General features: G+C 30.6%; 1 protein-coding gene across 4 annotated transcripts in view; it reads right to left on the bottom strand.

Annotated features, from left to right (window-relative positions):
- Nucleotides 1-343: 343 nt before the first annotated feature.
- The window catches only part of LOC128168359 (uncharacterized), an 80,026-nt gene continuing 68,267 nt past the window's right edge, over nt 344-12,102 (bottom strand). For 2 of the 4 annotated variants that reach the window (XM_052834606.1, XM_052834604.1), the window contains exons 14-19: nt 7,913-8,000; nt 7,380-7,455; nt 6,981-7,055; nt 6,401-6,722; nt 5,422-5,523; nt 344-4,198 (exon numbers count right to left, since the gene is read on the bottom strand). In XM_052834606.1, coding sequence (XP_052690566.1) covers nt 3,027-4,198; nt 5,422-5,523; nt 6,401-6,722; nt 6,981-7,055; nt 7,380-7,455; nt 7,913-8,000 — 1,835 coding nt within the window. In that variant the 3' untranslated portion in view covers nt 344-3,026. Of the gene's footprint in view, nt 4,199-5,136; nt 5,198-5,421; nt 5,547-6,400; nt 6,723-6,980; nt 7,056-7,379; nt 7,456-7,912; nt 8,001-12,102 lie in introns of those variants that run through there. The other 2 variants (XM_052834607.1, XM_052834608.1) reach the window with 2 other exon arrangements.

Raw genomic sequence — 12,102 nt, forward strand, 5'->3', positions numbered from 1 at the left:
AGTAAAAGAGGGAGACTGAGATAAAAATGGTGACTTCGTCTAAGTTTTATTGGCCAAGGGATGGAAATCTTATATCAAACCGTTTTGTATCAGCAGTTGCCAATTACTTTTTAAAAAATCTTTTATGCCTTTAGCTCGAAAACTAACAAAAACTTGCTTTATTGAGACATATAGGTTTGATTTTGATTTTGATTTTTTTTATGATAGCGCATTTCTTATAATAGACAGACGGTATTGTCTGGTACAGTCAGTAAATTTCGTGAACATTTTAACTTGGCCATATATATATATATATATATATATATATATATATTAGCAAAAGGCTAAATTATGTTCAAATTCAATCAAGTAAGTTACTAGAACCATAAGTAAGTCCATACTTCAATAAAAAAAAAAAAACATTCAAGAAATGAGGTAGAGATCTTTTTAGCGTAAAATGGGACATTTATTAATAATGTTATATTGTGTGAGATTTAAACATATTGGAGATATAAATAATTACTTAAAAAACATAACTTTATTGCACTTAATTGCTTTTGCAAACACGCGAATTTCTAAACAGTATTTTTAATGGATGTTTAATTTTTATACTCAAAAATCAATTCCTATGACATTAATATGAATATTTAAATATAAGTGGTTATTAGATGTTTAAAACTTCATCTGAATTCAAAGACAAATAACATCATTCAGAATATTAATTTCACACAGTCAGAGCATGAAAATGATTCAGTCCAATACCTGCATAACTAGAATAAAACTTGATAAATCATTCCTTTTAATGATGTAAATTCATTTCATTTGACAAAAAAGTAAAAAAAAATAAGGCATTGATTCACTATTATAGATATTTTCTTATAGAGTTGTACAATATGTTATTCCAGCAACTCTGAGAATTATCAAACGGTTCCAGACTTACAGGAAAAAATAGTTAACTTAAAAAAAAGTAAAAGAAAGGAGGCCGATTTGGGTTTTTCTTGCGGGAAAACTACAATGGCAAAAGTTTTTATTGTTTAACCATATGTTATTTGTGAATTTTTAAATGTAAAGGGTTATGGTCACGATTTTGGTAAAAAATTATTTTTTCGATGTTTACAATGCTTCATTTAGGCATTTTTAATAGGCAACCAAAATTTGAGTGTCTTTTGATGAGATATAAGCGAGTTACAGTGCTTACAATTCTTCGCTTTGTAAACAAAGCGTTTGTTTACATTTCGAATGTTGAAATGAAAATTCCAGTTTTAGACCTAAAATAAATGTGTTAATCGTTAGGAACTGTTTATTTATGCTTAAAATGAATAATAAGATAGACAAACCAGCTTTAAAAAGATTTTTTTCTGGTATATTGAACACATGTAAACAAAAACAGGTCACGAGCCTTGTTTACATGATTGTTAGCCCTGTATCTTGCTTAAAACTCAACAACTGGCACCCAAATTGCATTTGATCATTAGAAATGCATTCTTAAAGCATTGCAAATAATAAAAGCAGAAAAATAAAATTTGACTAAAATCGTGACCATGCCCATTTAAACCAACTCTAGTTTATTTGCGAAGTTTCAAGAAAATCGACCGTCTGGTTCTGTTTCGGGACCATCTCAAAGTAAAAGTACATTTACTATAGGAATATACCGGAAAATTGTTATACGTTTATGATAAGTAAAATAATTTCCTACCTTATATGTAAAAAAAACTAAATTCTACCGTCTGGTCTTTAGTGGGGGCCATCTCAAAATATTAAAATGCACCAAATTTTGCTATATATTTGGATCATTACGAATGAAGATTTGTAAAATGGATTCATTCAAAAGATAAGGAAAACGTCCTCGAGGATAGCATCATTCCATATATAAAATTTCAACGGCGTACAATTTTTACTTTTTCTTTTATGTTATTTCTTATAACGTATTCTTATAAAGCTTCATTATATCATAACATCAGAAAAGCGCAATGGCAACGCTTCCCTAACCCACAACGGAAAAATCGTTTAAAAAATAAAAAATTCCTTTCAAAATATAAATATTTTTATCTGTCTTTTATTTTTTTTTGTGTTCAATTTTATAAATGATATCGAAAAAGTCTCATAAGAAGTATAAATCACCTGTATTATACTAGAATGCGCATAAACATGTGCAATGAAAACTTAAGTCGGCCTCCTTTAATTTAGATTTCAAAAAAATAAAAATTCCAACAGATCAACCATTTTAAACAAATCAATTTGAAAATAAAATCAATAAAACATGTAAATATTGGTGCAGGTGGTTGATGGCATTTTGAAATGTTTATATGAGGTAACCAAAAACGGTTTGTATTTCAACTCTTTACTCTCTACACGCCGCTCAGCTTCAAGGGAGAGAATACTTACAAAAGTGCAATGCAGAAGTTAGTGTTCACTTCTGAATTTAATTGACTCGCAGATGTCATAAAGCATGTTGTATAAATTATTTTACCAAAATAAGTGAAATAGTACATTGGTACTATACAAAAATTTAACCATAGAGATTAATTTACATCAGTAAAACACTGTAGATATAACAAAAAAAGTTGTAAAAATCAACTCCAGAAAAAGGTGTCTGAATGATATCTGGCCCTACCGTAACCAGAAATTTCAAATCACTCAACTCAGTCCTCAACTCAAATCCTGAAAACAAAAGCGCATTAAAGAGGTAAAAACTTAGTCTTTGGGCTGAGTAACTTTAGGAAAGTTGGTAACGGTGGGACCAAATACTACATGTAAACTTTTCACATGTATCTAAAATACTGGTCTACTGAATGACTGCATCTATAATGAATGCAATGACATTAATTCAAAATTCATGAATTCAAAGAAAAAGGTTACTACCAGCAGATTCTCCATAAGCAAAAATTAACAATCGGATATATTTATGATATCTATAAACAAATCATTATTTTAAAAAAATATAAAACAAATCTGAAATAACAACTTCTTAATGGATATTGTGCAAATACTTAATTAGATTAAAACAATTAATCAATAGCTTTCGTTTTCTCCTTCAAGCAAAAATTTCAGATGGCCAGAACTGCTTCTGCAGACACATACCCACTGTTGAAGACCACTTCCTCCCTCTCCCCTTCATCTCCTGAGCTCTCTTGCTCAACAGCTTCAGTAGACACAAAGCCTGCTGAATTTATCATGTCAGCAGTAACATAGCCACTGTTATGGATGCATGACCTTTTTGCAAAACTCCCTGAACTTGTGTCTGATTCAGTTTCAAATTCTGGATTACGTTTTCTGTCAACGTCACTGTCAAAATGAGAGGTTGTATTCACATCTTTGGTGCAATTTGAGAAATTTTCAAGTTTTTCTGACTCTAAATCTGTTTTTGCGGTATCATTCTTCACGTATCTCACGATAGGCAAGTCCATTGGTTTATTTAAAACAGAATTAACATTAAAGGAATCCACGGAATCATTTGGAACCTGGTGGGAACAAGATTGATCAATTTTTCCAATAGGACATTTTATATTATTCATTTTAATTTCACCCATTTCTTTATTTGGAACATGGTTACTATAAGGCTGATTCGCGGTTCTGTCTGAATCTATATCCTTAATTAATTGTTCAACTGGTCCACATTTTCCCACTGTTCCATTCGGAACATAACCCATAACAAGTCTATCTTCAAAATCTTTGAGAACGTGACTCCGATCAATTTCATCAACTGGTTTATTTGAAACATGATCTAAGACTGAATTCTCCATTGTTCCATTTTGAAAATCTTTTGCTTCATTTGGAACATAACTCATTTCAGTTTCATCCCCTGATTTGTTAGGCAAGCAGTCTGGGATAGAGGAATCATTTCGTATATAATCAGGAAAATTGATATCATCGATTGGCTGCTTCAGACAGGAGCTTGTTTCTCTAGTCTTCGGGACTGAAGACACATTGTTTTCGATCATCGATTGTTTAGTAAACTGATTTCTTAAAACTTGTGCATTCATTGTCTGGTCATCCAACGAAGGCTGAAATGGATTCACATGATGTTCAACAGCAAACAGTTCTGTTTCTTTAAACTGGTCTCCACCACTCGGTGGTTCGTGAAAGGAATGTTGAGTGTTGTCTGCTTGGTATAATACATAACCTAAAGTTAGTTCAACTATTCCTTGCGTGGGATGTTGAGAGTGAATTTGATGGATTTCTTTGGATGTCTCTGAAGATTGAAGATTATTATTGTTTGCTACAATAAAATATGGATACAATTAAGAATATTGGATGCTCTTTTTTCAAAATCTTCACACTGTAAAAGTTGTTCTATTGTGTAAAATAATAGAGTAATCTTTTAAATTCAGAATAACTTACTATTGAAAATATGCCATAATTAGATTTGACTTATTGCAAACACCAAAACTATCGGGTAAGATAGTTTAATTTTCAGCAACAGGTTTAATAACACATGTTTTAATTCAACTTGCAATACAGAATATATCTTGCAATTTAAAAGCAAATAACAAGAATATGTATTTTGCAAATGATTTTGACAACCAGGAATCGGGTGGTAATTTAAATAATAGAGGTAGTCATACACACAACTCAATTTTATTGAATGCTGTTTTGATGTCCAAAGATTTATTTTGTGATCGATGTGATACATGTAGAAAATGTACATATAGTATATAAATCATAAACTAATCAATATTATAGTTATCTAGCAGCTAACGAACTAATCAATGATATCAACTTGGTCAAAAGCTAATTTTGCAACTACATTTTAGTACTAGTAAATTGTTCAATCTTGCTTGCAAACGGTATCATAAGTAGTACATTTACCTTCTTCTTAAAAAAAATACACTTTCAAATTTTGAGAAAAAAAATATATTAGCCAATTTTATATTTTAGCAACTATGTCAAGGATTTGTTGAAATAAAGGGCAAACATCTAGTAAAACCAGGTATGAAACAATTGAATTTTCAGAACAGCAAGTGCCATGTTGGATGTGCTCAGGTGTGTGAAAGGCAAGAACATACATTTCAGCATCAAACTACATAGACAACCTTTTACATATGGCAGAGGACAATTGATATGCAGGTGCTCTACTTAAACTGTGAGAACACAACACCTCAGGATTAGGGTTATATATCATTTAGAGGACAATCATCATAAAGGATGGACATATACCATTTTAGATCTATTCCCCCCAAAATACTGATCCACCACTTCTCTCATTCTTTTCCTACAACTACACAAATGCACGATCCAAAGTAAAACCAAAAATTGTCAAATGGTATGCATACATAGTCAAGTTAAGGATATTATGGAAAATAATATTACTGCCATGCATTTATGTTGAAATAACGAATTATTTTATATATTTAAAAAATGGTTTTCGGCGTCTATTTTTCTTTTTTTTTTTTTTTTTTTGGGGGGGGGGGTTAAGGTGGGTTTACAGTGTCTATTACTTACGTAATAAACAGTTGCCACTTCCTGAGAGATCATTGCACTGGCAAGACGATTCTTTCGAGTCTGTTGGAGAGTTTTCTTCTCCAGTATCAAAAGATTCATTATCTATTATAGTGAGAGAAAAAAACCTAGAAATAATATGTATTTTGGTAAATATTTGTACAATTATTGTTCTGGAATATATTTGTACAATTATTGTTCAAGTTTTTCTAGTTTACCACACCACAATCTAATTAGTTTTAAGTTGTAGTTATATGAGCTATATACTGTGGAATCATCAAAATTCGTGGGGGACGATTTTAGTAAATTTTAGTAAATTGCTGAAATTTTATAGGTTTATGGGGATGAAATTTTGTGTATTTTCTTATACACGAAAGGGAGTATGACTTTATAACCCTTTTTTATGAATTCGTGGAGGATGTTAATTCGTGGTTGAGAGGTACCCACGAATTCCACGAAAATTGAGCCACCACGAAATATAATGATTCCACAGTATATCTAATAACAGATATCAATTACAAATTAAAACATACATGTATTAAGACTTCGACAAATAATCATTAAATATCAAATTGTTCCTTATGCACCTATGTAGGCTTATAATTTGAATATAAAAATAATATCATTCATGAATATACTGATGAAATTGTGATAAAAAAAGGTCAATGTAGTCATATTGTGATGTAAGATAGGAAAGATATTTTGCAGATAAACATTTGTTTAATGTGTATGAACATAATACCGCGGTATTAAATGATGAAAGTTTTCATATAAAAAAATCATTTCTTACACTGCCTTGCCTCATCTCAACTATTCTTTTGAATTTGACTTTAGACTTTACCCTGATACATTTTCCATACACACTTCAAAAATGTAACTCCATGTTAATTGACTATGACTTTAAAATCTACATAATGTTCACATGCTCTTACACTAGCATGTAATCCAATTTCAATTTTAAGACCTGTAACTAGATCATTACCATAAAAACAGCGTGTATTAATGGCTGTTGCCTTGGCATATCCATGTGGAATAAATTCAGTGTTCGACATCAATTCCTTCAAGACCTGACAGTTTTCCTGCACTGTCTTGTCTGGAGTAGTTGGCTGGTTTACAGAGGTGGGAGACATACTTCCATGTCCGCTATCTTTGCTGATTTGCCGTGGAATATCGTCCATGGCCAATGTACCTCCATTGGACTTTGCGGTGCTGTTTACAACACAGTGCTTTTCTCCTTCTTGCTCTATGGCTTTTACCTCTGAATAACTGCTGTCATTAGAACTGCTGTGTCTTGCAGTTCCATTCTACATAAGGAGCAAAATAAAAAATTTTATAAATCAGTATAAACATTCGTTTACATCAGTTTAAATCTAATCGCACTGATATTTAGTTATGCGTTTCTCTTTTTAAAAGTCAAAGTTATTTAGAGGAAAAGAGAACTCTAAAAGCTTCAAATTGAAGACTGTCTAGCTATTAACGAGTTCAATCTACTAGACAATGTTAAAACAACTTTAAAAAATGAACCAAGAACTTTGACTACGTGTATAAGCGGGATAACTTACTGCTGTGATCAGAGGGAGGCTAGACCTATCTGAGGGTAATGCAAGACTATGGTAACGTTGAAAGACACCACTGGGCTGTAACAGACAATCAAGGTAAATGCATTGTCTTTACTATTCAAAAGATCAAGTCAATTCATAACTAAATAAAAAAACAAGGTATTTATTTTAATTTACTTTAAGAACTTTGCTACTCAATATCCATGTACATATTAATTTGAAGAATACACCAAACTGATTTTCCTCTTTGCATTTTTCAACGGAATAAACAGCCATTAATTATCTTTCATCGACAAAAACAAAATTGTGTTTGGTAATAAGATAATTTTAAATGGATTTGCATAAATATAAATGAGCACAATGCAGATTTTGCATAAGAAATTCACAACAGCCCAAATTTACCGTATCCCTGTATGGAACAACAGAAGGAGTTTCAATTTCAAACTTTTCATTCAGGTGTAAGGTTTTTCTCACTTGTCTGAAAAAGAATTAAGTCTGAATTATGTAAAAGGTGTTATGAATAAATTACTATCTACCTTTGTAGATATTTACTATAATTATTTTGAATTGGGGGCGATTTGATTCATGACATCTAATAATTTAATCAAGTAAGAATGTCAAGTAAACAAGACTTTGCTTCATTCAAAATACATAATGTTGATTTTATACTTAGATCGACTACAAATATCTGTAAAAGAAATCCGATATCATTTATTTTTCGTCTTATCATTTGATGGTAAAATTATACTTTTATCGGTTTGATGAGAATAATACTCTTAAGCTATGTGTAATCTAATACTTTTTAATAAAGATATACGAGTCTATTTTGACACGTGCATATGAGCTAAGCAAAGAAATTCCAACAAAATTCATATTTCTGTGTAACAAGTGTCTTGAATAGACACAGCATGGCTTGATTTAATCAGTAAATTTACCTGACCACACAAAAACACCCAGCAGCAACAAAAATGGCGACAAATATGGATCCTATTACAATGGCTACGACTTGTCCCTCAGATAAATCTAAAACAAATTCCATTCTTTAAAATAAATTTACACCACATAAAGACCATTTCTTCTTAACAATTCAGACATCATCTTTCAATCTGTCAATTTACAGCACATGTTTATCAGCCTGCATATTTTAATTTCTTCTTTTTGACATACATGTTTTTCTGTCTCATATTCCCGTCGTATTTTAATACTTCAGTAAAGATAGTGGATTTTACCAACAAAAATCTGAATGCATGACAACGTGAGATAACTCACTGCTCGAACTCATAGCCAGTGTTGCATACACTGATAAACTTTATTTTCTATTTATGCCAGATTCCAAATTGCCTCATCCAACACACACATGGTAATGCCAACATCAGCATATTTCCATAAAATGATTCTTGGTTGTTATATATGTGTGTCTCTATTTAGCCTAATTATAATTACAATGTAGATTAATTTCTGCGAATTCTTATTTTAAGATTATAAATCACAGAAAAGTTTACCTACATTTAGTAAATGTACGCAAGACTGAAAATTAAACAATTAAAATGCTAAATTTATTTGACGCTTCACGGATGTACAAATATAATAGCCTTGCAGAAAAAATACGATATTCTTGCAGGAATATCTTACTCCCTTAAGTGTATATTATAAAACTTGCTAATTACGGTATAATTATGAATGACGACTACTGTATAGTTTCTCCAAAAAATAATTATACCCATGTGCTTAACTGTAATTGTAATTTTCTGACCTTATATTAAGTTTTCAATATGTACAGTAAGTTAGTTTTTTTTCCATCATCGATCAATAACGATGAAATCATTTCATAAATATTTCACCAGATTGGAGAGATTATCAACTTGCAAGGTCTTAAAGACCCGATGTAGCTATTAATTTCTAAGTATGTAACGTAAGCATTAATAACATATTCATATCGAATCCAAGTATGACAGATGAGTGCTCAATCAAGCGCTTTCAACTTGATTGCTAAAAAATGAAACTAACGACATATTCATGACCCCTATAAACCACTTGTTTCGTATGTATTATATATGAAAGTGGACATTGTGAAAAGTTGACGATGGATAAGTATCTTCAATTTTAAAATCGGAGATACTTGTACATATGCAACATTAGATAGGGAAAGAAAGTTTTCCCTTTTCCTTGAAAATAGACATAAGGTATCGTTTTTGGATGTATATCAGTATATAAATACAGGTTGGTCACGTGATCAAATCCTATACATAACTTGTTTTAGTACATGTACTGGTATCTTTTTTTTCTTTTCTTTTTGTTTATGGTGTGTCTTTGTCATTTATTATGAATGTTTACATCCATGCATTGTACTTGACAATTTGAAAAGAGAAAAGAAAATATTGAAAGAGAAAGGATTATTTTCTTTATTTCATGCAACAACAATTCTCACAAATTACAAGGGATACAATGAAAGCAAAAGTACCTTCAACACAATTATCAATGCTTTTTAAAGTTACAATCTGAGCCGACAGTTTCACACTTTTATTTTTCAGTTTTCTTAATGTTTACAATCGTACAAAATTTCTTTTTTTTTCAAACGTACAACCAAAATTTGGATGTCAGTTTTCGAGTTCTGAGTGAGCAACGAAGGCCACAGTGTTTGTAATGAAAACAGCAATCATTTGTAAACAAAACACGCCATGGGAATTGTTTTAAATAAGACAAGAGTTGAGAGCTCTGTGTCTCCGAGTGGATGAACACTTGACAACAGAAAATTGTGGTTGACTATTGGATAAACCGTATTGAACCATTAAAAAAAAAGAAAATTTTAAAAACAATTTTCAATATATTCTGCACAAATTTTAACTATGATCTTTAAAAGGGCACACACGTTTTGAACGAAAAAAAAAATAACTAAGTTCTACTACGTCATTTTAATCGATAACGCTGAATTTAGGCTAAACGCGAGATTTTCCTAGGTTGGATTTTTTAAATTTAAACTTTGCTCGACCTTTGTTTCGACTGGTTTTTAATGTTTATCCTTTCCATCAAATATTGGTATGGTTTTTGTTTAATTGTTATATATGAACCCGGTTAATCGGTCTATTCTGATAGGCAGGAGTTCTTGTTTAAAATACATGGTAAATTCTTTACAATACATTCTAAACAAATGCATTGCACAGACTATGTTTATATTACAAAATATTCTAAGTTTTGTGTATCTTTTGTACACCAACTTCAAAATAAAATTTTTCGTAGAGTTTTAGAAATATCTTGGTTCTTGGCAACTGAAAAATAAAACTTCCAAATTTTTAGCTCAAATGGTGTCTTTGATTGTTCCTTTAAAATTCTAAAACTCTCTACATATTTTTTTTTTAATATGGATTTCCAAATTTTAATTTTTAAACACTTTCCCTAAAAATATATTACTTATAGAAATCGAATTGGACACCAAGCACATATATTGTTGTCCTTCCCCCAATTATATAGTCACAAAAACATAAAAAAAATTATGATATATAGAGATGTCAGGTTCTGTTACTTACAGTACATGTATATGTATATATGAAATAGTAAAGAGAGAAAAGCAAGAGCAAAAATGAACAAAAGAAAGGTACAAGCTGCAAAACTACCCATCATACTATCTATGTTATGTTCTATACTATATTGAAGATGATTTAATTCAAACAACTTGCACATGTCTTGCAGGACAATGATAGAAATAATTTTCTAACTTGCAATTTAAAACTCCGAACACTGTGGAATCCGATCGTTAAATATTGATGGTGGTTTAACTTTTAAATTACTTGATTTTGCGGGTACCCCTCTTCTGACATTTCACATCTCAACAAATTTTTGAAAAAAAGCTACGAAATGATTGTTCCCATAAACCTGTACAAATCTGGAAAATTCACAAAGTTTGGCCACCATCAATTTAAATATTCAAAAGTAATCATTTTATCCAGATAAGAGTTATCTATTTATTACAAGGACCAATTGACCTTTATTTCTGTAAAACGGAAAAAAAATTCAGGGTTTGATGCTATAGATATATCTTTACCAAATGAAAAGAAAAACAAAGAAATTAATGTCAAATAAATATTTATTTTCTCTTTAAAAAATCAACCTAAAACAGTTTTTTCTTTCTCTGAAAAAGAAAGAAATGTTTTAGTTAGCATGCATTATGTTCTTGCTTATTGATGACTATGGGTTTATATTTCATGAATAGGCCCAAAGGCCACGACGCACACCCGATTCTGACGATTCCTTATTTTACCTGAGTACATGTATTTATTTCCTAAATTCTTCCGTTTTATACAAGTATCAAATTGCCAGAATATAAAATCAGCAGCAAGAAACTTTTGTCATAATTTTATTTATTTATGAATGTCAGAAAAAAAAGTGAGATTTTAAAATCTGCTAGAGCGACTTACTGCTGAATATATAACCTCAAGCTGAATTAAGGAATCTACAGTATTTTGTTTTCATGGGGGTTTAAATAGGTAAATTAAAGAAACTGAGATGTTTGAGATTTGAACAAGATTAATTATCTAATAGAAATCTGTTGAACAGTATGTATATCAACCAAGCTTTATGTAAACTTTATACAATGCATGTTTGGCAGAATTTAACAAAGATTTAAAACTCTTCTTTTGCAGTACACATTTTAGCAAATTGCAAGTGAATCTTTCTCTCACTGTGCAGTGCAAGAATCATGTATCATAAAAAAACCACAAAGCGTGTGATAAACATGGCGAGAAAAACTACTATGACAGTAGAGCGTTGAAGGAACTGTAGTTAGTTAGTTGGTTAGCGTGGCTAAAAAATTGTCCCCTCTGAAATATTTTATTTCTTAAATAAAATAAGCAATTTAATTATTTTAAGTAATCATACTGCAGATTACTTTTTTAGAAAATAATTGTACTGCAGAATATTTCTATGAAAATAAAGTTAGTCATATTGCAGACTAAATTTAAGAAATAAAAATCTCAGAAAAGGACAGAATGTTATGCTAGCAACCAATGACAAGGTTTTTTTCATGGTAAAGAAAGATTAAAGAGAACTAAAACAAACAATAGGAAATGAATACATGGTTATGCTTATCAATAAGTGGTTTAGTAAAAGTTGAAACATGCTAATGAGCTAA

The sequence above is a fragment of the Crassostrea angulata genome, chromosome 10, assembly GCF_025612915.1.
Source record: "Crassostrea angulata isolate pt1a10 chromosome 10, ASM2561291v2, whole genome shotgun sequence".
Classification (NCBI taxonomy): domain Eukaryota; kingdom Metazoa; phylum Mollusca; class Bivalvia; order Ostreida; family Ostreidae; genus Magallana; species Magallana angulata.